Source organism: Betta splendens, chromosome 4 (genome assembly GCF_900634795.4).
Source record: "Betta splendens chromosome 4, fBetSpl5.4, whole genome shotgun sequence".
Taxonomy (NCBI): Eukaryota; Metazoa; Chordata; class Actinopteri; order Anabantiformes; family Osphronemidae; genus Betta; species Betta splendens.
The window spans coordinates 5,217,206-5,245,080 of NC_040884.2; the positions used below are offsets into that span (position 1 = coordinate 5,217,206).

The 27,875-nt window shown below is 44.1% G+C and overlaps 1 protein-coding gene across 3 annotated transcripts; it reads left to right on the forward strand.

Moving 5' to 3' along the window:
* fcho1 (FCH and mu domain containing endocytic adaptor 1) lies at window positions 1-27,819 on the forward strand. Of its 3 annotated transcripts, XM_041070303.2 has the most exons (28): window positions 59-139; window positions 8,443-8,493; window positions 13,231-13,434; window positions 13,876-13,967; window positions 15,508-15,582; window positions 15,953-16,094; window positions 16,310-16,462; window positions 16,774-16,878; window positions 18,248-18,346; window positions 18,562-18,658; window positions 18,906-19,023; window positions 19,586-19,610; window positions 20,665-20,725; window positions 21,245-21,435; window positions 21,989-22,013; window positions 22,145-22,201; window positions 22,981-23,032; window positions 23,186-23,310; window positions 23,459-24,508; window positions 24,662-24,768; window positions 24,893-25,088; window positions 25,176-25,290; window positions 25,375-25,530; window positions 25,613-25,745; window positions 25,994-26,190; window positions 26,617-26,681; window positions 27,306-27,473; window positions 27,649-27,819. In XM_041070303.2, exons 3-28 carry the CDS (start codon window positions 13,372-13,374, stop codon window positions 27,675-27,677), a joined length of 3,696 nt encoding a protein of 1,231 aa, XP_040926237.1. In that variant the 5' UTR covers window positions 59-139; window positions 8,443-8,493; window positions 13,231-13,371; the 3' UTR covers window positions 27,678-27,819. The 3 variants fall into 3 exon arrangements, with proteins under 3 accessions (XP_029002267.1, XP_040926237.1, XP_029002268.1); XM_029146434.3 differs by lacking the exon at window positions 13,231-13,434 and having other exon boundaries at window positions 1-139; XM_029146435.3 differs by lacking the exon at window positions 13,231-13,434 and having other exon boundaries at window positions 69-180.
* The last annotated feature ends 56 nt before the right edge of the window (window positions 27,820-27,875 follow it).

Sequence of the window (27,875 nt, forward strand, 5' to 3'; positions counted from 1 at the left end):
GCGGGAGTTTTCTCTCAGCCCGAAAGCTGCCTGGTGAATTTCTACTACTATGACCAAACCTCTCCGGCGGAAGGCGAGCGACGCACCGAGGCAGAGGATGGAAAATGTGCCATAAAAACAGTGCAGTGACTCCGTACAGGTAAGAAGTCATTGCTCGTCTTCTCCACGACCTTCCGTAACGTGAGTGTTTTTCAGCACTTGGCCCGAAACGCCGAGCTAATGCTAGGCTATTAAAATATCGAGTTGCATGGCTGTGACATTGTTGAATAGAAACTGGCAGCACTAGTAGCACGTTGGTCTCACACTGTATGGACGGAGGCAAAATTAGCTTTAGTTAGGAGGGACAACACCAGAGACAAATGAATATATGAGCTTATAGTGTGATATCAGTCCAGAATTTCAACTTTATTCAGTTCAGTGTAACAACACATGAGTTTGATGAGGGCTTGAGAGGAAGCATCGTCTGCCCAGGTGGGTCGAGGTCTTATTGGACAAAATGTAATATTAGTCATACCAACACATGACACATTCGGAGGTTTTACCTGGTACTTGACGCTATTCTTGGAGCAAAAAGGTTTTTAATGTACCAGTCAGAGGCTGAAATTGACTGAACATTGAATTTCACTTTGACAAATAGTCGTCCTTCATTGTAGGACAGGTTGTTATTGTTAAAGCTCCTACAATTAGGTAATCTTATCTTGAGGCATATTTAAACTTTTACTGCTAACTAATAAACACTTGCCAACGCACAATATTTATGGATGAAATGTACTAAAGCCATGCAAATTTTATAGTTACTTTTTAACTTTTTAACATGCCTTGGGCTTTAACTGTGCAATGTGAAAACACCGGCCTGACCATGCAGCAAATCCACAGACTGGATCAGAACCAGTTGTGCATTTGTGAGGAAATGCAATTCCTCTTATATTTAAATTGATAGTAACAAAGTGTCTAAATACTCTGTATTCTTTAAATAAATATGCTTTGATTTCTTGTGCAACGTGTACTGTCAGATATCCAGTTATAACTTTCATATTTACATCTGACTTTACATGTGCACACATGGCTTTTTACTGGATGCTGTCAATGGTGTTTAAATCCAATAAGAATTACGTTCAGATAATTAAAGATGATTCATGATGTTTGACTGATTATGACTGTACGACTTCTGTTTGTTTGGTTCTATTCGTGGTTCAGTGTGCACAAGTGAAAGTGAAATAATGCCTTTGGTGAGTTGAGAGTGTTCAGGTTGTCCCTTTGGCTCACCGCGTCATGTTTTTTAGAAAGCTCTAGTTGCATCTCTGCACTCACGCTGGTATTCCCCTTTGACTACAGCATAAATGTTTGTCACTGTGACATTTGGCTGACTTTTCAAACGGCTATAGAATAAGTCACAGTATTTACATCTTTAAGCCACAGCACAGCCTACGTCTTCTGCTGTGAAGGTTTTCTGTGGGCCTTGTTTGTTTCCCTGTGCCTCTGAATGCTCATGGCAGGAGTTGAAGGTTTAATTCCTTTTGGTCTTTTGATATCAAAACAACACTCTCCCTGGTGTCTTGACTTCATGAGGAGATAAACCCGTTCCCTGTTGAAAGCCGAGAAAGTCAGCGAGGATGAGTGGGATGAAGAGAAGAGAGAGACTGAGCAGACAGACGTTTGCTGTCACTGGATTGAAAATGAAAGAACCCTCCGTTGGCAGCTCTTTCCTCAGTTTATTGGTTCATTCTCTAACAGGAGGTTCTATACCTCCTTGAAGTTTTTTATTATACAATAAACTAGATCTATATTGAAGTAAATATTTACAGCACTGTGACATGGGTCACATTAAAGTTCTCGATTATGATTCTGTAGTGAGAACGGTTTACTTGCATGATACTAAAGCCCTGTGTTGGTTGAGTGCCCCCGGTTACAAACAGTAAATATCAGCAGTGTTTGATGTTTACTAATAACATGCTTGATATTTCCAATGCGAAAATCCAATAAGATGGAAACCTGGAAAAGCCAGTGAGAGCCAGCTGACCAGGATGCTGTGTACTTGTTGTGCATCAGGAAGGTCTCATGACATGCTGCATGACTGTGTGAGGGGTCCAGCTGGAGCTGTTGGTCATTAGTGTTAGAAATTACTAGCTCTGTTTTAGCTAAATAATAGGATACTCTTCTCTAAATATGTGAATGCTTGTCAGGCTGCTTCTGTTATCACTCATACCCAAATGCCATGGGGTCAGTGTTGGTTGTTCTATGCACTGTATTTGTTAGGCTCAGAACTGCATTGCACAAATATTCGGGGATTTTCAGAGATGACTTGTTTTCTTAATTTCTACTTCATCTCCAACAAGTAAATAAAACAAAGAGGTCACACATTCAGTTTCATCAACAAAGCAGCTCCTCTTCTTGTAGTCAGATGGTCTCAATCATGCATGGAACATATGCGAGTTATGGTTACAGTAAAGCTTCAAGCCTGTATGTTTCCATCTACTTGCAAGTGGAATGAACAAACATTTAGTATTACTGATATAAGGAAAGGGAACTTAGGTGATACTTTGGAGCTAGACACTACCATTATCTCCAGGAAATTATAATAAATATTGCATAGTAACATACTGCATAGATCTACAAATATCTGATCATTGACCCACATTGTGCGACATGTTTACTAGATTTTCTGGGACTATTGCTGTAGTGCCAACCAGGCCTTGGGATGCAGTATAGAGGGGAGTTGAACCTGATGTCGGGTAAAAAAAGAAGAGCTCTCTGGTTTGCATTTAGATTTGAATAGTTTAGATATCACTTCTGAGACGTCACTTTTTTGAACCACAACTTGCTTGACTGTCCTTTGGCTGAAATATTCAAATGGCAACGATGCAGCCATGTATAGTTAATCAGCAGGTCTCTTGATCCCACCTGCCTCCTCATTCTCTGTCTTTGACCCAGCGGGATCTCCTTACGGCTAATTATTGTGATCCTGCCTGCCTCCTTCCCTGTTGGCTTTCCTATAATGCATTATATGGTGCCAGTGTTAAATATAAATTATACATGTGCAAGCCTCTCTCTCACATGTAGCCCTGCTACTCTTTGATAAGCGGGGCAGGACCCAGAGGCAGGAAATATGAGGCAGGAAACAGTGAAGCTAGCCTGTTACGTAATAAAGACACAAACAAGCGTCTGCGTGTGTTCTGCACAGACTTCCGATTTATAGTGCAGTGCGTTTGTGGGCTTACAAGCACAAGTGTCAGGACAACTGGTCACACGCTGCTGGGAAACCTTGCAAAACTCTGTACAACCATGACCTGTGCCCCAGGTTGTGAATGAGCCCAGCCAAGGTCCCCTCATGGCAGATGGATCGGTCCTGGGGCAGGATGGAGGGGCAGCATCGCCCCCTGGCTCCGGTCCTACTCATATTTATGTGTTACTGCTTCAGTTTATGAAGGCCTGTGCCCAATAAGCAAGAGAGACTGGTGTAGAACATTATCTTATATTTTCTCAGTAGAGGCTCAGCAGGTGATTTAATTTTCAGATTATTTTAATTACCTGAAAATCAAGAAGGAATGAGGCATGAGGAGGAGTCCTGATGTGTGACATTTTCATTCACCATTTGGGTAAATGAAATCAATCCTAATCAATGTTTATTTTTTTAATATTTAATCATTTTCAGTTCACTACTCCAAATCTATCATTGACTCGATACTCCAACGAGGACCTTGGAATGAGTCCTCGTACAAGCAGCCGCAGAGCTGGGCTCAGCCGTGTATTAATCTACAGCTGCACCACAGCAACAGTGCTCATCTTGAGCCTCTACATGCATTGAAAGTGTGTCACGCGTTGTGCTCTCACGCTGCTGGTGATGCCAGGCCACGCAAGCGATGCCCGGTCCGCTTGGTCATCACAGATCGGACTGGCCGAGGCTGTATGCAGTCACAAAAGCACATTGACTCTGGGACAATGGGGATCTGACAGCCGGGGTGTGTTTATCACTCTGCACCCTCTTCTTGACTTTCTGTTGTTCGCTGTCATGCTGTTTTTTATTTTGTTTTCCCACTAAAGGCTCCAACACGTTTTCACCACGCAGCCCGTTGCTTTGGACGTAGCTTTGAGCTGCTTTAGACATTAAATACAGGGTGTAGTTCTGTCAGGACGTGATTGTTGCTGTTAAGGTGCAGGCGCTGCTTTTAGCGAGCTCTAGTGACGCAGTTGGCTTCGCACGATGAGCTGATCGTTCGGGGGAGCTCAATTTGCTGTTTGTGACGTTTGTACAAATGCGCTAAGAACCAATAATGGACTTTGACTCATTGCATCAATGCAAGCAGGTTTTACATTTGAAAGTAATTACTAAACATCCATATGAAGTCTTGCTCTGAATTAGGACATACTGTCCAGCTGTGACACTGGGAGACCGTTATTCTCCTTAGTAATTAATCTCCTTTGTCTCCTCCACCTGTTTAGCTTTTTGTTATATGCTGCCTGCCTGACTTAGGAGTATGGATGTCTGTCCTCCTATTGACCCGCCTCACCTCTCACTGTCTTTACCTCCACTTGTTCCTTTTGGTTCAAGGGCTTTATTCCTTTGTGGCACTTTCCTTTTCCTTAATCATTTTGCACCCTGAGTCTGTGCCTAATGTTCCTTTTTTCAGAGCTTGCCGAAGTCTCTTTATTCCACTCTCTGCTGTATCATTACCTTTAACCCATTTCCATTTATATTTCGGCATTTGGGCCAGAGAAAGAGAAACTCCCTGATGTATTCACTGACTGTGAGGGAGACTTTGGGACTAATTCCCATCCAACCTGTGTAGTGTTTCTGATTCCATGCAGGGGTATGTAGGGACAGTGAGGGCTTGGGGCTTTGTGTTGAGCATCCCGTTCCTCTTCAGAGACACCTGCTCTCAGGGTCTTCTGCAAAATACAGCGCAACAGAATAGAAATCAGGTAATATGGCAGAGAGATTCTCCATTTGAAAAATGAAAGTATTTCACTTCTCCCCGTTTGAACCCATGCGTCTGGTGTCAGAGTGTGCCAGAGAGCAGGTCTTCACTGATAAGACTGCTTGCTTTGCCTGTCGGTTGGTGATCTCCTCAGCTCAAACCCTGTTTGTTTTGCTTTATACTGTTGGTGGAAAAAGAAGATGCACCACTGAGTTAAAACAGAACAGTAACATTACGCTCTTGATTGTTGCAGATTTAATGTAATCAAGATGTTCTTCATTCAAACTTGGATTGACTGATTTTTGAGAAATACCAAACATTTTAGCTGCTAAATATTAGGTTTTAGCATGGGTGAAGATTCATGAGCTAAGACATAAAATAGTTTTAACCTGAAGAAGTAAATTTGTTTTCGATATATGCCTTATGTTTGCTTCTCCTCCGTCTCAAATAGTTTTTCTCAAAACGAACAAGTGAATGCTGTAGTTAAGGAGGAAGCGGCCTCAGAAAAGAAGTCTCTGGTGATTTTAAAATTGTAGCACAAAGTCATTTGTCACGGTTATTACATCGGCTCGCCCACATTTCACGGTCCCTTCCCACTATTTCAAGCAGAAATTGGAAATATGAGTAATGAAACCAGGACAAAGGGGAAATTACAGTTTTAGGACAAAATTTTAGAGGAGTGCTTCTCAGAGAGCAGATAGTGTGCCAATATTTGCATATTCCAATTGTGATTCCTGTTCATTAGTATTTGTATAATGAGTATATTACAATGTATGTCTGTCATAATGATACTGTACACACCTAATTCCTGTCACTGGTCTTCACTTTTCCACCTCTTATTTCGGGTCAATGTACATAATATTTTTCGCTGTAGTTAAACCATATGTGCACAGAGATGCATGCAGCGACTCAATGATAGAATACAGAATGAACTTGAGCTCAAGAAATCAAGGTCACAGTTTGTCCCATTTCCTCTCTGGGCTTTGTTTGCCTCAGGGCCGATTTCAGCTTGAAACCAGATGGAGAAAACTGGATGTCAGCTACTCCTGTACATCCCATTGGGACGGATATCCACAAAGTTTAAAGACAAACCATTAATGATCTCAGAGCTAGTGTTGTTCACTGCACGTGGCACCAGGTTGTCACCAGAAGAAAACAAGTGGCTTCTGTCATTGTTTCTGTTTGTCGCTCGTTGCCACCGTGTCCCCCTCTCTGTTCATATAAGACCATCTGGTGGATTGTTCAGGATCACTGTCCCCCTGCGTGGGTATTTTTCCATCAGAGGTCTGGCCAGTGGCCCTGGGTTGCTGTGTGGTACAGCACAAATCTTATGGATCAGATTTATAACCAGATATTCTGAAGAGTATATGTATGTTATTGTGTCTAAAAGTGGTACAGATTAGTGAAAGTGCTTATTAAGCTAATATATGAATATCAGTTATTGGTTTTATCTTTAAAATGCTAGAACAATATTATGAATGAATGATGAAACATGTTCTTTAAGGTAAAGGAGTGGAGTTTTTTATTTAAATGATACTAAATGAAATTTATGTAGCGGTAAATCACATTTGTTGCGAATTAATTTTTTATATCATGTGACTGTTTGCACATTTGTTTATAAGGCCAAATTCAGACTGAAACACAACAATAAATATTTGAAAAGAAACTTATTATTATTATTATTATTATTATTATTATTATTATTATTTGTTGTTGTTGTTGTTGTAGTAGTAGTAGTAGTACTAGTAGTAGTACAAATAATAATAATAATAATAACAGAACACAGTAGTAGTAGTAGTAGTAGTAGTAGTAGTAGTAGTGGTAGTAGTAGTAGTAGTACTACTACTACTACTACTGTGTTCTGTGTCTCTCTTCATCTTGATGCTGGACCGTCCAGCTATTCCAAACACAGACCTGACTGCAGGGGTCTCCTGTCCTACTGCAGAGCTAATTAACGAGGTGTGAGGTGTGTGTGTGTGTGTGTGTGTGTGTGTGTGTGTGTGTGTGTGTGTGTGTGTGTGTGTGTGTGTGTGTGTGTGCGCGTGCGCACACGTACAGTAGAGTGTTCTTTGTTAGTGTGTCTATTGTTGCTGTCTGATGCCAGGTCACCAGGCCTGAGCAGAATGTGTGCCAACGCAGGGGAAGAACTGCTGTCAGCATACACATGCACACAGCCGTCTTTCTATCAGTATGAGGACATTACATGAGCCGCGACCCAATGCTTTGTTATCCCCATACCCTGACTGTCAAACTATATCTGAAGCCTAACATTGAAACTGTCTGGCCGTCATAATTTGGAAACAATGTAAAACCATAGAAAGACGCACACAGAGTCAGCAGAATAATGGATACCGGCATCCCTGCAGGAGGGGAGGCCTGGGGAAACACTTTGGCTCAGTGGATTCTCTGGAAAAGGCAAAATGAGATTCCAGTGATTTTTGCATGTGTTGGCATTTCTGTAATGCACAGTATGTGTTTGTTTTTGAGCCGAGGGTCTGAAGGCTGAGCTTCGCTGCTGCTACCGTCTATTTCCTCCTGTCATCAGGCGAACAATCACAGAAAACCACAGTTTGTTTTCTCTTTGGATGTCACTCACACAATCATGTACAGTGGATATTGAAAGAATAGAGTACGAGTCTGCTCAAGCATACTATTTATGCTAATTCTGTAATTGGGAGAATGTACATTTTTGCTATTCATTTATTGCTTTTTCAGTATTTCTAAATTTCTTTTACAAATTCTAATCAAATCCTCTCATGGCATCGAGAGAGTGTACAGAGATGTATGTTTAAATGTGATGTAATCTTTACCCATGCCTTTTAGTAATGACCTGATTTGTCATATTAGCTGTTATACTTATGAATGCTTTTGTATAAAGTCAGTTTTTTTGCTGAGCGTTCGCAGCTGTCGTTCTCCACGCTACAAAATAATGAACGCAGGCCGCCGTATGTTGCAGTAAATACACAACAGCACCCACTCAGGAGCCTGGGTGTGATATTCAGTCAGCAGATAAGAAAAATGCAGCCACAGATCAACATCAGCATGTGACCGCGTGACTCAGCTGGTGCAGCAACCAATTTCACCAGCCGTGATGGTGTCCTCTGTGGCTCCACCCGTCTCTCCTGCCTCGCTCCCTCCATCGATTTATCTCCGCTCTCCTCCTCCATCTCTCGTGGTGCTCCTTCGCTCCCGCTTCCTTCTCCAGCCCTCTGCATCCTCAGAGGCTCGCCTTTGTTAAGCTCCCCTCCTCTCCCCCTCAGGAGGCCCCTTCCTACACTGAAGGTGTACCAGGAGATTGTTATGAAGCCAAGGCTTGCACATGAGCAGGCTCTGGGAAAATTAGAGCCTTTCATGCTGCAGTTTGTCACAGGGGCAGAAAGAACTACAAAATCCAAACCATTTAACACACTGCACCACAGGAACCTCAACGACACTCCCTGATTTCTTTCCCACCTACACGAATGTTATGAGGAGCTTATGGAGAGGATGTCCACTGATTTAATCTAATGCTGCTCTGCTTTTACAGATTGCTGTGAATCTCTGAGTGACGATGGCGTTCTTTCAGAACAACTTCTGGGTGAGTGTCTTCAATTAATCAATGTAATTGAAATTACGCAGAGGAAAACATACCTACTGTATGGTTTCATTGATCATAATGAGCAGCCTCATATTTCTTGAATCATAGCTGTGAGCCACAGATCTTCTTCATTCATATTCTCTGTGGACAGTTTAGCTTCTGGCAGTTTAGGCTTCGAGTGTATTTCTCTGCATTGGTCCTAGTGACTACTGTATGATTCAGTGCTTGTGTTCTGGGGTCTGGCTGATTTGAAAATGCAACTAACCTACACTTTGTGTGATGCCTCTTGTGCAGCCTCACTTAGGAAAAAGCTGCTGCTGTGGCTCTGTTAGTGCTGCTCATGCTTGCTGTGTACAGTATGCGTTAATCATTTAACTTACTTCCTGCTACTTTTACAATGGGGAAATTGTCTCACTATGAAAAAGTTTTTCCTCCTGGTTCTTCAAATGAAGCTTGAAGCTGTATCACTCAGCTCCTTCCCATCTGCCGCCAACGTCCACCCGGCCCTTCATCTACTCCACATCCTGCTGCGTTCCCTGTCTTATGCAGGAAGCGGGAGCTTGCGAGCAGCCTCTTCCAGCAGCAATTCCTGCCGGAAGCATGTTTGTGCATTGACTGACAGCTGTGAGCTCCCATCCTTGGTTTTGTATATGGAGACTTGCTCTGCTGCCAGGCTTTTCTAGGTCACAGTAAATTGCCACCATGCATAAACTTAGGATTTATTATTTATTAGATTTTTATATACTTATTTATATACTTATAAATATAGTGGTAACTCAGTTTAGCAAAGTTAGTTAATTAGGGAATTCATTAGCGTAATTTGTGCAGTCTCTAATTGCCTCATTAACAACTTATCCTAAATGCGTTAGAGTGCAGGTGTGGAATCTCTCCATCATCTCATCTGTGTGTCCTGGACTGATACAAGGGCTCACTCCCCTTCGTTTTCTCTGCTTACGTCACTTTCCTGTCTCTGCTCTGTCCTTGCACACCTGGAGCGTCTATTTCAGGTGTGCCCTACTTCTGCTGCCTCGCATCATCACACTGAGATTTTCAACTACTGTAAAATGAAGACACACAAAGTAGAACCAAGATCATCATCATCATCATTACCTCATTATAAAGCACTTACTGAGATTACTGAACACACACAGACTTTGTTTTCATGTCAGTGCCGTCTTACTGTAGAGAAGCAGACAGACCGGTCTGAATGCAAAGGGCAGGTAGGATAAACAAGAGAAGGGCAAACTGGTGGGAAGAGCAGCTACTATAACCGGACAGTAAAGTCGTAGAGCAGCTTTGTGTCTGTACATGAATAAATGTTAGATCGCAGTGTTTGCCTTGCATTGTGGGCATAAAGGCCTCACCTTAGAAGGTTATTGTGTGTCATTTGTGTTTGCATGGGTATAAGCCTGTTTCCTATCCTGCCCGCTTTTAGGCTGCGCAGTATAAATCAAGCCTTTAGTTAATTAGCCAGCGCAGCCACTTGGGAACAGGTCGCGCACACAGAGCCCTGTCTTGTTTGGCTCAAGAACATTCGCAGCCGCTCACAAAGCCTCCTCATCTCACGCTGTCCTTTCTCATTAACTATACAAGAGCAGTGCTCGTGGCCCACAGGAGGAAGCCCATCAGCTGTAATTAAGTACATGCTTTGTCTTGAGGAGGATCTATATTAGGATTTTAAGTCTTAAAATAATTTCTTTCTTTTATGAATTGGTGCTGCTTAGCGAGTCCTGTGGTTTCAGACATTTTTAGGATTTCATGCGCAACTGCACAATTTGGAAGAAGGTTGTCCACATATTCCAAAGGAAAATGTGTCTTTCAGCAGATATGTTATCTCTGTCCCACAGAGTGGGACCCATGAATACCAATCCATGGGTTCCCTCTGGTTAGCAAAGCCGATGAAAAAAAATACTTAAAAAATACTGCAGAACAATCAGTTGTTCAGTTCAACTCCTAAATATTTATAATGTTAGTGCATCACTTAATTCATGGGTGGGATAGGGAAAAGCTAGTTTGTTTTAGAGGTGAAACAGGCTTTAATCGGAGGACAGTTGTAGGACATAGGTGGCCTGTGTTCAGGAGAAGAGCTCAAATGACTCTGCAGGACATCCATGGGAGTTTTAAAAGAACTGTTTTGCAGAAAGATCAGCGCGTTCTGATTGTGGGGCTGTACAGTAGGATACAGTATTGCGTGCGTGCGTGCGTGCGCCAGGTTACTTCAATGTACGAGTTAAATTTGTCTTCAGGTTTCGCTCTGAAAAAGGGGAAACAATTGCAAGAGAAATGGGAACCATGAAATGTTTGTGCATGAGACTGTGAGGCCAGTGTTTTCACGTCTCATTTCACATCCACTTAATGAAACATGTGGAGCATTAGCATCGAGTCACACATCGTCTTATGGTTAATGTTGAATTTTTATAGCTTCGCGAGACTGTAGAAACCTGTTTCAGACAAAAGCTCATCATTTGTGTTGTTTTGGCTGGTCTCTTGTTCAGATGTACTGCAGTTAATTAACCTACATTATGGTGATTTTTAAAACGGCATGTGCAGTTAAATCCTAGCGTGGACTTAACAGCAAATTCATCCCGAGGCGTCACTAATGACGGGCTGCTGCTACCTGTTCCCGGTGTTATTGACAACGCTCTGCTTTGGGAACCATTTGTTCTGCTCCACCTGCCTACTCAGCAGGAAAAGTTTCTGACTCAGCTCAATGCACATCAACACAGACAGACCAGTTAGTGGATGGATGGCTAATGCGATAGCTTCTGACACCGGTTGGAAACTGTCATCTTTTCTTTTGCCAGCTTTGGTACATCTGGATGTATGTGCTCATTAAGAGGTCATTAGCAGCAAGAGCAGTCATTTAATTGTGCCCCAGATGGGAACTGGTTCAACATCAACGGACTGAAACCAAAATAATAGACTTCAAATAATCTCATCATGCCTACTGAAGAACTGTGAATTAAATAAGGTTAGGAAATTGTCCTTTTGACTTTGAGCACAGGATGAGCAGTGTATATAATTTCTTTTATGTTTATTGATGAGAAACCTCAGATTGATGTTCAGCTAGATCTGAACTTTGACAATAGTCTCCAATTAAATTATATGTTAGGTTTTGATATATTTTTCCTACAGGACAGTTGGATACTTCTTAGTATCTGCTGAATTTATCTTTTTTTTTTAATGTAATTATGCTTCCTTGTCTCAGTATTGAACAGAAATCAACACGCACCCTTTACTGTGATGGCCGGATTTAGTTCTGCCTGGAGGACCAGAAACAAAAAACATACAAATGTGGCGTGAGCTCAGTGCCCTTAGTTTCTTTTGCCTGGAGGGCAGAATAAATAGTGAACGATCAAAGGTGAGCAGCTCTCTATTCCTGCACATACGTTGGCCATATGACGAGGAAAGGCAGACGTTCATTGAAGCCAACACCAGGTCCACTTCTCCAGTCAGCTCATTTCTCTTCTTCTTCATCAAACAGATTAACTGGCTGTGCAGGTTTCCTTAAGTTCTACAACCTGTTTTTTTTATTTTGATATGTTTAAACTTGTCGCTCATGGATCCACGCTTCCATTTGTGTTCTGTTATTATTAGGAGTAGTTCTGTTCCTTTTTTCACCATGCAGCACTTTCTCTAAAAGGCTTTTCTCCTGTTTTGTTTCTTCTTTGCGTCCATCACATTGATTTTCATGGAAATGTACTGTTACGCTTAATAGTTTTTTTTTTTTCTACTTTAAGGTTCAGAAGGAAGAATAGTCAGGAACATGCTGACTTTGGTAGCATTACACCACAGTAAAAAACAAACAAACTCCAGTTTGCTCACAGGTTGATGGCAAACTATAGACAGTGATGGAAACTACAGAGTTGACTGTTTACTGATGGCTATTTCTGATCAGCAGATACTTGAAGCTCATAGCGATTCTTAGCAGCCTGAGTCCTCAAAGTTGTCCAAAGTATTGCATCCCCCCTCCATTCCTCTGGTCTCATCTCCTGCTATTCGTCTCATTGTCATGGAAATGTCCTCCATCGTGCGTGAACAAAATGGTCAATTTAATTAATGAAGAATAGCTCAGTTCAGAGGAGACGAGGGGCTTTGCATTAATTAGACATGAAGGGTTTTTTTTTATTCTGCTTTAAGGAGCATGGCGACAAGTGCCAGCCTCAAGGACCTGCACATTTGTGTAGTTCTGTGTCATTGAGGAAGATGCCAATCCATCAGCTGCCCTGAAATCCACACCAGGCTTCATAAATACTGCTGGTGTCTGTGATTGATGAAAATATTACCCTGCAAAGTCAATAAAACAAGTCAGAGCAGAGCCGTGCGTGGGCTTTGCTGCTCTCCTCAGAGTTTCTTAGGTGGAAACTACAGCACCATAAAAGACCATCTGTTACTGTTGAAAGGAAAAGGAATCCGAATCTATAAATGTGTTGCTTTATCGTGGTGTCGGAGCAAAACAACAGACGGTGACGAGTCGCATGACGACAGTTAGCGATTATTTTACGGGCAGCTTTCCTGTCCTGCTTGTAGCACTGGTTGCCTTTTTAAATATTCAAGGTGGCTCCTTATCGTTCCCGGCTTCTGTTTGCAAAAGCGTTTAAGCACCGTTATTATCTACAGTCTGCGGGTGAGCTCTCTGCATAGCAGGCGGACGGGTGCACTCGCAGTGGTGGACAGGTGCTTGATCTTGTGTTTGTGTGTGTGTGTGTGTGTGTGTGTGTGTGTGTGCGGTTTTAGGGAGAACCGTCCTCACATTTCAGCCATTCCCCTGGTACCTGGGAAGTGGTCTGTTCTCGGCTGGTGGTGTATTTTTAGGTCCAGAGAAGCAGCTGTCGGCTCGACCGTCTGTTGGCTGAAAAATGTGATGAGCATCCAGAAATGACGCGACCTGAAGCGCTGCTTCAGGCAGGCACTGGATTATGGAGATTTCTGCTACGACAGGTGTAGCTCCGTGTAATTATGAAAGTGACGGGTTTGAGGTGGTGCTGTAATGTCTGATGAATCTGTTCAGCGCCAAGGGTAGGCATTTCATCCTCCCCACAACAACCCAGCACTGTGGCTTCTCACGTGTGAAAGCTCCTGAGTCACGCCGGCCCAGACGTTCCACGCTCAACAGAGGAGTCGTTTAAAAGAAACATGTTTATTCGAACCAAATCAATGAATAATTTTTCTTTTATGTTTGCTTGTTCAGTTATAAATAACATTATGAAGCTTTTGTAAATGAATCATTATTGTAAAACCTTTCACAGGATGCTTTGGAGTATTATCAGTGGCAATTTGGAATCTGTCCTAAAGTGAAAACTTTAGTGTGATACCGTTTTTCTGACGCTTCCTTTAACTTCCCTGATGCTAACAGAATGTGTTTTATTTGTATGTCGGCAGGGAGAGAAGAATGCCGGCTTTGACGTGCTCTACCACAACATGAAGCATGGCCAGCTGGCAACCAAGGAGCTAGCTGAGTTCGTCCGCGAAAGGTGAGGTTTGTGTGTATTTGTGAATATGTGCGTGGGAGGTGGTGATAGTGACGGAGCCTGAGAGGGGAAGTAGCTTTTCTTTCTCTGTGTCCTTTAGACAGAAAGATTTCAGACTGAGATCGTCCTAACAAGGCTTTCTTTGTTAAAACTGCTGTCTCCCTTTGCTCTGCTCTGACCTCTGGCCCCTGTTCTCACTACTGTGCTACTTTCAAAGTGCTTCATCCCTTTATCTCAAACACTGAAAGGACATAGAGCATCATTTTGAAAACAGACCATTTCTCTCAGACTTTTGTCTGGCAATTGGACAATTTTAATGCATTTGGAGACAGCAGTAGATAAGCTACATCTGAAAAGTGGTATGAGCAACCATAACCTTGTCTGACCTGGCTCATCCCCAAACTAAAACCACCTCCAAAACAGACGTTTGTTATATTAAATACTCACATTAGGGATTATCACTGAGTAAATTGAGCGGAGTAATGAGTTTCTCATTAGGAGATTCTGCGCTCGAAGCTGAAGTTAACACAGACACAGTTCCCGATGTCAGAGCGCTGGTATAATCCTGACATTGATGCAGATTGTGCACATTCCGTGCAGGGGAAATTCACTTATCTGCTTGGACAGCAGCAGAGAGCAGATCAGCAGTCTGCGCGTGGAACAGGGGCGCTGGTTTTAAATAGTGTCCCACCGAATGGAAGAAAAAGGCACATTTTTTTTCTGTCTCTATCATTGCCTTTATTTTGCTAAAAGGTCTTTTTGATATAGACGTGAAACTGAAACGCTTGGATAAAGTCCCTGAACAAGTGTTTCAACTACAGCCTCAAAGTTTCTGTCACAGTTCTTGTCTGGTTTTCACAGTAATTATTTATCTTTTGACCAACCCAGGAGTAGTTGTCTTCTTTATTCTGAGTTGTAGTTGTAGATGGTAATACTTCAGATTATATAATATTACATATAAATATATCTAAATATAAATCTTTATTCACAGCTTGACAATCTTACTTTTGACAGGATGATATTTAAAGATTGAACCCTACCTCAACATCACTCTTAAACAAGTTGTTTTATGACCATCTTTGGTTCATTTTGGTCCATTTAATTAGATCAATCATTCTTCAAATATCCATCTGTAGAGAATGAAATGATGTTGATAAAGTCGTGATTAAGTTTGATGGACAACCTTTTTAAAAATCAAAGTCAGTACATCAGTCAAATGTGGCTTATTGCAGCAGAATATTAGTCTTCATCTCACTGACTGCAGTGGTGGATGCCCAGCGTTTTCCTCCTGATGGAGAACATAACATATGAGGCCGCTAGCAGAGGCTGCAGTGTTGTCAGGGAGTGCTATTAGCATATATTACATTCACCATTCCTGAGGCAAGAATTTACAAATCATTGCTCTTCCTGGTACATTACAGGCAAGTCCAGCTTATTAGACACAAACGACAACATGCTTTTTCTGGCCTGATTGCAGGGAAATTAACCAGTCGTAAACATTTGCATGTATCTGTTCATTTGAAGGGGTTTGACTGTCTTGCAGGGCTGCCATTGAGGAGACCTACTCCAAATCAATGACCAAACTTTCCAAGATGGCCAGCAACGGAAGTCCACAGGGGTGAGTGTGTCGCAGTGCAGCAGCAGCATCCAGCGCAGTACAGCACCATGTTGTCAGAACATATTTGTCATATGGGCATATATAATATATGGATGAGTACCATCTGGTTAACCAACTGTCCCTATTCATGACTAATCTAATGTCCTCTTCAGCATGTACCATATACAGTTTAAAACATATGTTGTCTATAACATGGCAGATTTTATTTTATGTACCACAACAAAGTTTTGCCTCATTTAGCTTATTGCATTCTTTATTTTTCTCTCTCGGGCCTCCATTGGAAAAGTCAGACACCTAATAAGACCTTTCCTGTCAATAATTGCACAACAATTAATTGTAATGGGTAATTTTGCAGTTGTGTGTTTTCCAGGACGTTTGCGCCTATGTGGGATGTGTTCAGGGTGTCCTCGGACAAACTGGCTCTCTGCCACCTTGAGCTGATGAGGAAGATGAATGATCTCATCAGGGACATTAACAAATACGGAGATGAACAGGTCAAAATTCACAGAAAGGTACGAACCTCAAATGGAGAACTACCTTGACAATACACTGGCAGATTTTTGCGTCTCTGTATGTTTTTATGAAATTACAGTATATATTTTTTGCTCTGCATCAACACCACAGTGATCCAAATGTAATCTATCTAACAGAAAAGTCAATTACGATCGCCTGTGTGGTTTTTTTTTTTTGGTTTTTTTTTCCTCATGCGGATGTGTGTTTAACGCAGACGAAGGAGGAGATGGGGGGGACAGTAGATGCAGTGCAGGCGCTGCAGGTGCAGAGCGGTCACCTTCAGAAGTCGAAGGAGGGCTATCATGGCAAATGTTTGGAGCTGGAGCGGCTGAGGAAGGAGGGGGCACCACAGAAAGAACTGGAGAAGGTTTGCCCTTAGTTTGATATTCAAAACGGTTTACAGGCCTCTCTAATATCAAAGATACCTAAAAGTATATTATTGTTTCACAGAAGTCTCATCTTGAGATCTATACATTTCTGATGCTCCCAATATGGACATAGACAAACATCTCTTCAAAAAGTCATCTGCTGATTCTCAAAACAGTGCACATTATGTTAGAATACACCTCCAATAGTTGAGGCCTGTACTCACTTATCTGCACTCAGCCATTTTTATTTCAGGTTTGCAAATTAGCCTCAGCAGCTCAAGACCGTCGATTTCTTTTTGTTCCTCGCTAGGCGGAGCTGAAGTCTAAGAAAGCTGGCGAGTCATTTGCGTTGTGCATCGAGAAGTACAACCGTGTGGGAGGAGAGTTTGAGCAGAAGATGAGCGAGTCCGCTCAGGTCAGCTGCGACTCCAGCTGTCGATAGAGTTGGAGGATCCATCCCTCTCATCCTGCGATTCGTCTTTGTTTCGCTTTTATCTCTGTGACTCACTTTCTTCATAACCTCCTCCATCTTATCTTTTCATTTAATGTCCTACATCATCCTTCCCCAAAAATGGAAACCTCAACCCCCTGAGTCTTAAACACCCACCTGCTTGCACATCCTGAACCCTGCTCATTACCATTAATCACTGCCTCCACGCTTCCATGGTTACTGCTTCTGCTGTTTCCATGGAAATCCTTAACAAACCCCATTGAGTGCTTCTGTGGTTCATATTGAAAATGATGACTGAAATTCTTGTGACCAATTATCTCATAATTATGAGGGAGTATATAATACTTTGGAGAACAACTTGTCAAGAGATCAACTGTATAACAAATAACAATAATTAAACTGACCTCACATCATAGTGGGAGTGGGTTGGAACTGCTAAGAACAGCAACATAAGCTCTGTCACACTGTAGTCACGGACCCTTCAATGGTTTAAATCATCCCTGGATTAGACCGGCACATTCACCGGAGTTGGTTCAGACCAAACATGTTGGGTGTTAAAGTCTCTTAAGTTACTGTATTATGTTCTCATAGCAACTGTTTTAATGAGCTTAAGGAAGAAAGATGTCTCATTTAACACTCCTCAAGCTGTAAGAACTTGCAGTAAAAGCTGGAGCAGTGACACAGAGCAGATGGGAATGAAGCACCCTGTAGAAGATTGACCCCAACTGAGAAGCGAGCAGAGAATGATTTATGTTCACGCTGCCCAGACTTTGCCTTTTTAATTGGAGAAAGGGAACTGGCGTGCTCGTGTCAAACAGAAGCCAAATCTACTATATCTAGACAATTTCCCTGAACCAGACAGCAACAAATGATCTGGCTCTGTAAAGAGTGGGATCAAACCTAAATACTAAATCCTCTGGTTTAACAGCCTGCCAGCTCTGAGCCTGTACAAGCTGAGCGGAAGCTGCTTCAGCACCCATCGGCCTCAGAGTATATGTAGTGAGGCTGAAACACACTATGTGCAATTCAATATTTTGATTCTCTGACTAATAACATGTGTAATGCAATTAATTGTGAACAAAAACCCAAAACAAAACTCATGAATCCAGACAAAAACACACCGTCTAAGATTGACAGAACTCTGATCAGTAACAGTATCTCATCTATCACCAAACCGAACAAGAACTTAATGAATTAAAAACAAAACCATTGTCTTGAACTAATGCTGTAAATGAGAGGGAAGTCCTGAGCCACAGAGAACAATGAAGGAACAACCAGGAGTTTTGAGGGTATCGTATGCTAACAAAATCATGTCTTTATTGTATACGAGTAGAAGTTTCAGGAGATCGAAGAAGCTCACCTTCGGCAGATGAAGCAGCTGATCAAAGGCTACTCTCACTCCATAGAAGACACCCACGTCCAGGTGGGCCAGGTACGTCCCCACTGCTGCTCTGGGTTGAGGCTCAATCTGTGATGGCAGATGTCAGTTGCTTTTCTCACAAATTGGAGGATGTTTGCTGGTGTGAGTGGAATTACACTGCCTTTGATGTTTTCCAATTCTCCAATGAATTATGCAAACCACATCCACATCATACTTTCGTTTCAAGTGAGTCACTAAATATGTATTTTGTTGTTCCTTTACTGTAGGTCCACGAGGAATTTAAGCAGAACGTGGAAAACATTGGCATCGATAACCTCATTCAGAAGTTTGCGGAGCTGAAGGCCACGGGCAAAGACAGGCCAGGTACAGTCATCAACAGGACACATTCTGACTCGGAAGGAAATGAAAGCATAAACATGACTTCAGCAGTTGCACAACTCAACAAAAACAAAAACTCACTCCCACGCTGAAAATAATATAGTGGAGGTGGAATGTCTTAGTGTCAAAATACAGTAAGTGAATGCTTCAGAAAAGTCTGACTAACTGTTGTGTCTGTGTGCATGTTTGTGTTGTGTCTGTGTGTCGCTCCTTTTCATCCAACGTCCCGCAGCTCTTGCTGGTTTTGAGGAGTACATGACAGCTTTGGCTCCTGAAGGTGGGAAGAAGAGTCGGACAAAGGCCTTCAGGATCCCCGGCCTGGGCAAACGCGACAAGGAGCCAGACTCTACGTGAGTGGGTGCACACAAACATGAAGCCTTTCCTCAGACTCGCTCCGTTTTACCTCAGTGAGCCTGATGTCGTCCCTGGCGTTTCCGACACAGACGTCAGCCTGCATGGGTGATGCAAGTGGAGAGCCACGAGTTGAAGTGAAGCCTTGTTTTGCCTGTAGCCATCACTGAGAAAGCATGATGGTTTCTCACAGTTCATCTATTTTATTTTCGATGAAAATAGAATCAAAGAGCCAAAGCAGAGAATGAAGGTAGTGACTGTATTTTAAGGTCCAACCAACTGGAATGCTGTGTTTATAATGTCCTTATTTCCAATTACCATCAACAGGCTTCTCATATTATTTTTTGCTACTGTGATGAAATGACAGTATAAAAGCATTCATGCTGTCATAGTACATAAAAGAACCTTTTTACAATTACAATGCAGCTTAAATAGTTATATTGTCAGACATGTGGCTGGAACGAGCCTTTAGACATTAATGTGACTTGTGGTACAAGCCTCAGATCTAAAATGTGGTCTCAATAATCAATTTGTTTTTCCTTTTTATTTTTATATTTGCAGGGATTCAGCTGTGACAGAGGCACTGGTGAGTAGCTGACATGAATAAACACTGTCACCTGTCATTTAAGTGCGTGCGTGCGTGCGTGCGTGCGTGCGTGCGTGCGTGCGTGCGTGCGTGCGTGCGTGCGAGCAGTCGGTCATGGATGCCCGGTAATTATGTAGCGGTGTGGGGTTTCCCAAGCTTATTCCAGTACTTCTGAGAAGACGTTTCTGAGATAATCTGGCAGCCTGAGTGGAAGTACGTGACCGTGTGTGTGTGTGTGTGAGTGTGTGTCTCTGTGTCTCTGTGTCTCTGTGTCTCTGAGTGAGTAAAGGCACTGAGGCGCTGCCAGAAAGGCAGCTTCATAGAGCGACTGCTGCTACTGGCAGCTTGTGCTTTCACTGAGGTATAATTCACTTTTAAATGTTACGGATGAGACACATAACAGACAAGTTGTATTAGTTACTACTACCATTATAATGTTCAAATAAAATGATCAACCCCCAAAAAAGTATGTTATAGTACTTTGCTGTAGTATGGCATGAAGAGGCACAGCTTATTCAGTACATTCATCCTCTACTCCACTATTTAAAGCAGCAAGAAGAGCTTATGAATGCCAGATGAAGATATGTTCATAGATTATAATTAAATTCTTCCAGTCGACAGAATGATCTCTAGTTGTGTTTTGGGCAATCACCAGTATTTAGTTACATTTAAACTCCACTTCTACTAGACCGGCTGTGAACGGTCGGGATGATCGGCTGGTGGAAGGAAACGCCTGTTCCTTAAAGGGGAGATGACGACCAGTGAGACTCCGTGTCACAGGAGACACTCAGAGTCATCACTAATATCAGTGTGTGAGCTGTTGATCTATAAACAACAGCACCCGCGTGTTTCGCGGTGGACACAACACGGCGGCGTTGCTCACGGACGGGTTTTTAATAGTTTCTGTAAACAGGAGCTCTGTGCTACCGTCACAAGCTAAATCCGGTTCCATGGCATTCATGGTCAGCACAGCGTGTCAACTTGCCCTTGTGACCCATGGTTGTTGTAATTATATCAAGTGTCTGTGTGTGTGTGTGTGTTCCTCTTCCTATAGAACTCACCCCTGGAAGTAGATGACGAGGGATTTGTCATCCGAGCCGACAGCACCCAGAATGATATCCTTCGCTGCTCACGTGTGCTCTGGAATTTCACCTGACCATGTGTCATCATCAGAAGTACAATTGATAGACAATATTTAAATATTTTCATTTTGCACCTGTTTTTTGGGGTTACTGCTGCATTCACAGCATAAACTAAATAACTTTGCAGTAAAGTAACCGTGATCTAAATTTAACTCTCCATCTGTGGAATGAAAATCAAAGCTAGAACAACCGTTCAGCTTTCAGATCATTTGCATGTAATTTATCGCTGGCTTATGAATCACAGACAGAAACCTCAGGAGGCTGTTCAATGGAACCTGAAACCAACCCGAGCAGATGTTTGGCATAAAGTACAATCAGACGTTCACAGATTGATCCAGATGCATTCATGACTTTCTGATCTGGGAGACGGTGACATACAAATATCTGTTCTGTGATGTTCATCAGACAGACAGTGAACATAGAGACCCCTGTAGAGTGGCCTAACGTGGGCTTATGGGCCTGTTCTCCTTGACCCTGCCCTCTCCTTCGCACGCTGCTCCGAGAAGGAGAACAATTTCTACTCTAGCGATTCCGATTTTGATGACGAGGAGCCCAAGAAGTTCCACATCCAGATCCGACCGGTCGCCACCAGCAACCGCGGCAGCTCCGCTGCCACTGAGAAGGAGCTGAAGGCCACTGTGGGGACGCTCACGCTGCCGCCCAATCGAGGGGCCAGACAGCAGGTTCGTTTGGGTCATGAGGCCATTAGGCCAAGAAGACGACACGAGCTGCGATTTGTGTCTAATGCCATTAATAGTTTGAGAGGCTATGACAAGTCTCTCTTCACTTTGAGTTAGTTATTTCTAAATAAAATGGATATAGTGTGTGCATGCGTGTGGTAAATCTTGATGACTCCAGTCTTTGTCTGCCTCGTGTAAAACTCCAAAATTCTTTATTCAGCTTTTTTCCACCGTCTTCTTAGAGCTGCGCTCATCTCTGCTGCTCGTGCACTTTGTCTCGCAGCGCTATGTTGTCACCTTTCCTCGAGTAGCGTCCTTGTGGCGTTGATTGCCTCCTGGACAGCTGTCAAGTCAGCAGTTTCCCCTCTTCTTTTTGTAACGCTGTGTAGTGAACTAGGCAGAGACTGTCATTAAATATACAGTACTGTATAAGTCTCAAAATGAAATATATTTTAGATATTATGTAATTATCTAACATTATATAAACGTTTCCCTTTTGTGTAATGCATTTATTGATTTCTTGTTTCACTAATTAAATAAATCATATGTCTTTCAGGTGCAGGTCAAGCATCATCTCTCCAGTAAGTTCAGTCCACTTAGCATGAATACCTCCCTGCGACATAAAGCTGGGCTTCTGTACAGTGTACACACCATACTTTAGTTTTGAGAAGGGAAACTGATACAGGAGTAAGAGTCTTACTGTCGTCTGCAGGAAAGTTGAGCTCTGCAGGAGGCCGCTCGGAGGAAAGTGAAGCTGCCTCCCACAGAGGTGAGTCTCACGTCAGTCTGATCAGCTTTTCTTATTAAATGAATAAATGAGTTCCTTATTTAAGAAAGGAACTACTCTGCTGATCAGTTTTTTTATGTTTTAGATAAGATAAGATAAGAAAACCTTTAATAGTCCCGCAGTGGGGAAATTACGTCTCTCAACAGCAGTACAGATGAGCGAGAATACAGGTACAGAACAGTATGTGTTGGCACAGTACAAAGCAGTACATTTAAATGAGCTGTGGAGTTTTTCTCTGATTCTTTTTATACGTTTCAGTATAAAGTATATTCAGTACCTGTATATTCAGGTTTTGGCCCGTTGGACTGATAAAATAAGCAACTTCAAAGAATTCATCTTTCTTTCAGCCACTTTCGCCCCCGTGCTTCCTTCCAGCAGTCAGCCTCCATTAGTCACACCCGACCTTTTGCTCTTGCTCTAAAACATGTTTTATCTACATGTTATGCTGGACTGGGAGGTTAGAGGAGCAGCAGGGAGTCCTCCTCTCCTAATTCATGGGTGACAGCACTAGCGATGAGCATCTGAATGAAGCGATTACTCTGCAGTGACAGCAGCAGCATCTAGAGCCAGGGGAGGACCTGGCTAATTGCTGGTGTATATCACAAAGTAGATAATGGCTGACTCTTTCCCCGGTGTCGACCCGTGTCACCGCGCCCCCGGCTTCCTGTCAGCGCTCTGACGAAGAGCGCCGTCTGATGATTAGTCGTGATTAGCATCCTCTGCAGCGGATCACTCTCTCTTTTTGTGTCTCCTTGTTCCAGATGGAGAGCAGGAAGGTCTACGCAGGTCAACGTCCAGTCCTGACCACAGCAGGTGAGATCACTCTGCCCCTTTTTAATATGAATGGACTTGATATAGAATCATAATGTCATTTAAAAGTCCTGCACGCTTTCCTCTCCTCCTCCTTCTGTCCGTCTCCATCACTCCTTCAGTCTCCCTGATTGGATTGTCCTCTCTCCTCCTCAGGTTGAGCTCGACGGCATCGGGCTCAGACAGCCTCTTTGGACCTCCGCTGGAATCTGCATTCAAGTCCAAAAGCTTTGACAGTCGGGAACACCTCAGAGAGCAGCGTGCTTTTAATGCCTCTGAATGTAAGTGTGTGTGTGTGTGTGTGTGTGTGTGTGTGTGTGTGTATATTGGTGTCAAATCTGTTTCTCTATTTCAATTTTGTGAGCCTTTTTTGCAAATGTTCAGTTCAGTTGAACGCTCTTTGTGTTAATGTGTTTACACGTGCCTCAGATGCAGCCTTTTCATCGGATTCATCCTCCCCGGAGAATGTTGAAGACTCTGGTCTGGACTCGCCTTCCCATCAGCCCCTTGGGCCCTCTCCTGAACCCGTGGGTTGGGCAGCATGGCCTCCGACGTCGCAGAGTAAGGAACAAACACTGGGGCGGCCTGTGGACCCATTCCTCTCTGTGTTTCATGACCCCTCCTCGGGTCGCGGTCCTCACCTGCAGGACGACCCTTGTGGCGTCTGGTCTGTCGCCCAGTCGCGTCCCTCCCGCGTAGCCCCAGATGTTGAGCCCTCGTCTATGCGGTTCCCTGCCTTCTCTCAGTCTCTCCAGCCGTCAGAGATGGAGGCGTCGGTGTGGAACTGTAAACACATCCCCCCCGAGGACCCCTTCCTTGCTGCGTTCGAGAGAACTGTCACCCAGGAGTCTGTGAACCTGTCTGACGCCTGGGCGCGGCCGCCGCCCCGTCAGGTCCAGGAGGGCAGGGGGGTGGAGGTGCGAGGGGACCCGTTTGCCATCACCCCGGCTGACACTAAAACTCTCCCAAATTCAACCTCCTCCTCCTCATCTTCCACCAATCGCAGAGACAGAGACAGGAAGCGGGACCGCAGCCTCCCGCCTCCCGTTACCTCCGAAGACCCGTTTGCGATCACGATGATCGGCAGCCCGACGCACCAGTCGTCTCTGGCTGCAGCATCTGGGTTCCTCCCTCCACAAAGCAGCAGCAGCAGCAGTGCCAGCAGCAGTAGGCTGGGACCTGGCGCTAACTCAGGCTCCTTACCCATGAGCCAGCCAAAGAAGGAGCTGATGCACTGGAACTCTGTGCACAACCCGTTCAGTGACGGCGTCTCCAAAGCGCAGGAAGGGGGAGGAAAGGGGGAGAGCGGAGGGGGAGAGAGGAGGAAACATCGATCCTCAGAAAGTGAGCCGCGCAGGAACGCCCCTCCACTCACGAGGCATTCAGGCCCACAGGAGGATTTGTGCTTCTCAACAGACAAAGACCAAGACTGTCTGGATCTGAACACGCACATGTCCTGCAGCGTCGCCTCCAACAAGGGTACGAATATCTTTTAATTCAAGACTCAGAATGGTAAAGTCTCATCATGTCCTCATCGAGTTAGAAGTACTCATCCTCTTACACTACTACAAAACACTAGTACAAAAACACCCACTGTTTCAGGGTGTGATTTTGTGTGTGTTTCCTCATTAGGGTCCAAGCATAACTTCAGGCAGGACACAGCTGAAGTAGTGGCAGCTGCTCCTCAGCGAGCGTCCAGGGCTAAGAAGAATTCAGGCCGACTCAGCGGCTGTGAGCGAGTGAGTGTCAGTCACACCAACAGCTGGGTTCAGTGGATGAAGTAGAGCTGGTGGTGGACGTTACTCTACAACAGTCTTGCTGAGGGTGTGTTGTGGTTCTAACATTCTCCCCGGTGTGTTTCAGTCCCGATCCCTTTGCTCGTCCCCGCTGCCGGAGCCCAGCCCTCCCCTCACTTCCTCTTCGTCGTCCAGTCCCAGCGAGTGGGGGCCTCAGGCCAGAGACAGCGAATGGGGCGGGCAGAATCCAGCACCCAGCCCTGTTCGAGCAGGACAAGCCTCGCCGCTGCCTTACCAACGGCAGGAGCCCCAGACGAGGCAGTGTAGGCATCGGAGCACTAAAGAGCGGATGGATGCATGTTCACTCATCAGACCTGAGAATAGTAAACGTGCAAACGTGTCGTCCACAGTGCACCTGTCCAGAGGTCCCAGTCCCATTTCTCTCAGTACACAGGAGGCCTGGCCTGTGGCAACGGCCATAACCGAGTACATCAACGCCTACTTCAAAGGTGGACAGCACAACCGGTCAGCAGGATCAGACTCATTACAAAAACAGGCCTTCGGGTAACGCCTCCATTGTGATCAGGCAAACCTTTCCTCTCCCTTCAGCTGCCTGGTGAAGATCACGGGCGACCTGACCATGTCCTTCCCTGCGGGCATCATCCGGATCTTCTCCGCCAACCCCAACGTTCCCGTTCTCAGCTTCCGGCTGGTCAACATCTCGCGCATCGATCACTTCCTGCCGAATCAGAAGCTGCTCTACAGGTCGGCTGCCCTCCGCGTCCACCGTCTCCATCCTGTCTCCTCCTGTGTGTGCGTGGTCCTCAGCACGTCTTTGTCTCTGCAGCGATCCGTCTCAGACCGACCCAGACACCAGAGACTTTTGGTTCAACATGCAGGCTCTGCAGCTCTACCTGCAGAGAGAGGCGGAGCTCAACCCCCAGGCCTCCTACTACAACGTGGGGCTGCTCAAGTATCAGGTTGGTCTTTGTAGTAAAGTAACCGTCTTCCAGCTTCTTTCTGAACTTTCCCCATTAAATAAATAATAATAATAATAATGATAATGATAATAATAATAATGATAATAATAACAATATGACAAATAATTTGATACTATACTGATTTAACCCATGTCTACGGATCACCGATTCTAAATTGACACCAATCTTCTGACTCTCATTGTGTCCGGGCTCCGGCTCATTTCAGCTTCTCTGTCGTCTTTGCTCAGGTGTCGTCTCAGGACCCCGGTCGGGCTCCTCTCCTGCTGTCGGCGGAGTGCCAGCGAAGCGGTACTGTGACCCGGGTCTCCTTGGATTATCACTGCTGCCCCGCCACCGCACCCTCCACCCAGCTCACTGCAGTCCAGGTGCTGCTGCCTTTGGACCACACTGCCACAGACCTGCAGTGCCAGCCACCCGCGTCCTGGTGAGCAGCCCCAGCGTGGTGAAGGGAGAGCATGTGATGTAGGGTACCAGGGACAGACAGACAGACAGACATGAGCTATTTCTGAAATGATGCTGTCCTGCATGTTTCCTAAATTATGAAACATTTGACAATCCACCAAACATAATGTTGATAAATGTCTGCATTGAATGAACTGTTAACTGTCATTAACAAGTTTATTCACATTCATCCTCTGGGGACCATGAATGTCTTGATCCAATACCTGTAAATAGAACTATACAAAGCAAGTCAGTCCAGTATTTGAATGAATGTACTGATATTAATTCAACAGCGCCAACAACTAACAAGTCATTACGGGTGAGGATGTCAGCAGTCATTTAAAGAAAGCAGAATGTAGGTTGTGAGGCAGCAGCTTGTGCTTTACTGACGTTTCCATTGACTCTGCAGGAACGCAGAAGAACGGCGGCTGCTGTGGAAACTCCCCAACCTGTCCCCGACCAACCACAGCAAAGGTCAGAGTTCTGCTGCCACGACTCTGCTTTAGAAACCACGATCACATGCTTCGGGAGCTCAGCCCGTTGCTGATGATTAGATTTTCTCTATATTAGAATAAGTCCGGGAACTTTCTGCTTCACTGTTTTTTCATGTGGTTCACATTTTTTTTTGTGCCAGACTAATATAGAAATAGACCTTCCACAGGTCTGAAGGCGTATTATTACCTTTAACAGCTGCATTAGCATAAGTTGCACTTTTAGTTTTAAAAGACTGAAATGTCTTTACAGAAAGCTGTAACATTAAAGAAACAAGAATTCATGCAAACACAATCTGATATAATGGAGAATAGAGTTTAGCATTAATTTAAAAAAGCGCTGGAATGTGTCGAAAAACAAACCTTTGCTATAATTTATCATTGGAATTTAAGCTTTTTAATTAAAAGTAATTTTTATTCCTAACTGATTCTGTGTAGCTTGACATACTATGAGAAGGTTTAAAACAAATGGGACTGGTCACCTCAGGTCCCTCCAGCATCTAGAGCGACCTGGTCGTTCAGGCTGCTGTTGAAGCACTCGTATTTGAGAACATTCAGCATTTAAACGCCTCCCTTGCTTAATCTTTGTCCCGTATGTTTCTGACAGGCTCGGGGACCCTGTGTGCCAGCTGGCAGTGCCTGGAGGTTCCCCGCGGCCCCCCGCCCAGTCTGGCGGTCCAGTTTGTGGGCTCGGGGGCCTCGCTGTCAGGCATGGACATGGAGCTGGTGGGAAGCCGGTACCGCATGTCGCTGGTCAAGAAGAGATTCGCTACAGGTGACAGTCTGAACACACAGAGGCTGCTGACACAAGTTATTTAAACTGAAATATGCTTTTGGAATAGATTCATAACAACTAAATGTTAGGTTCTCTTACATTTGGGAATTTTACTGTTTCTCTTCCAAAACGTGTTTTTCCTCTCTCATTAATTAATCTTCTCACGTTTTCCCAGGGAAGTACATGGCGGGCTGCTCGTTGTGAATAGTGTAAACAGGACCATCAGAGTTTTGAATGGGTCGTCACTGGAGGTTCAGAGAAATTGGCACTTTATCAGCGAGTGGTGGCGTCGACTGAGGAAGAGCAGGCACGTGGTGTTTGGTAAGGTTTCTAACTGGAGACGAGGCCCCATCGCTCAGACTGTCGGCTCCGCCTTGAAGGACAATGTGCACTTACTTTCTG

Coding starts and splice junctions, on each gene's coding strand:
- fcho1 (XM_041070303.2), top strand. CDS start 13,372: ATGACGCGACCTGAAGCGCTGCTTCAGGCAGGCACTGGATTATGGAGA. Junction 25,089..25,175: donor GGAGCCCCAGACGAGGCAGT/GTAGGCATCGGA, acceptor TGTCGTCCACAG/TGCACCTGTCCAGAGGTCCC. Junction 25,746..25,993: donor TGGGGCTGCTCAAGTATCAG/GTTGGTCTTTGT, acceptor GTCTTTGCTCAG/GTGTCGTCTCAGGACCCCGG.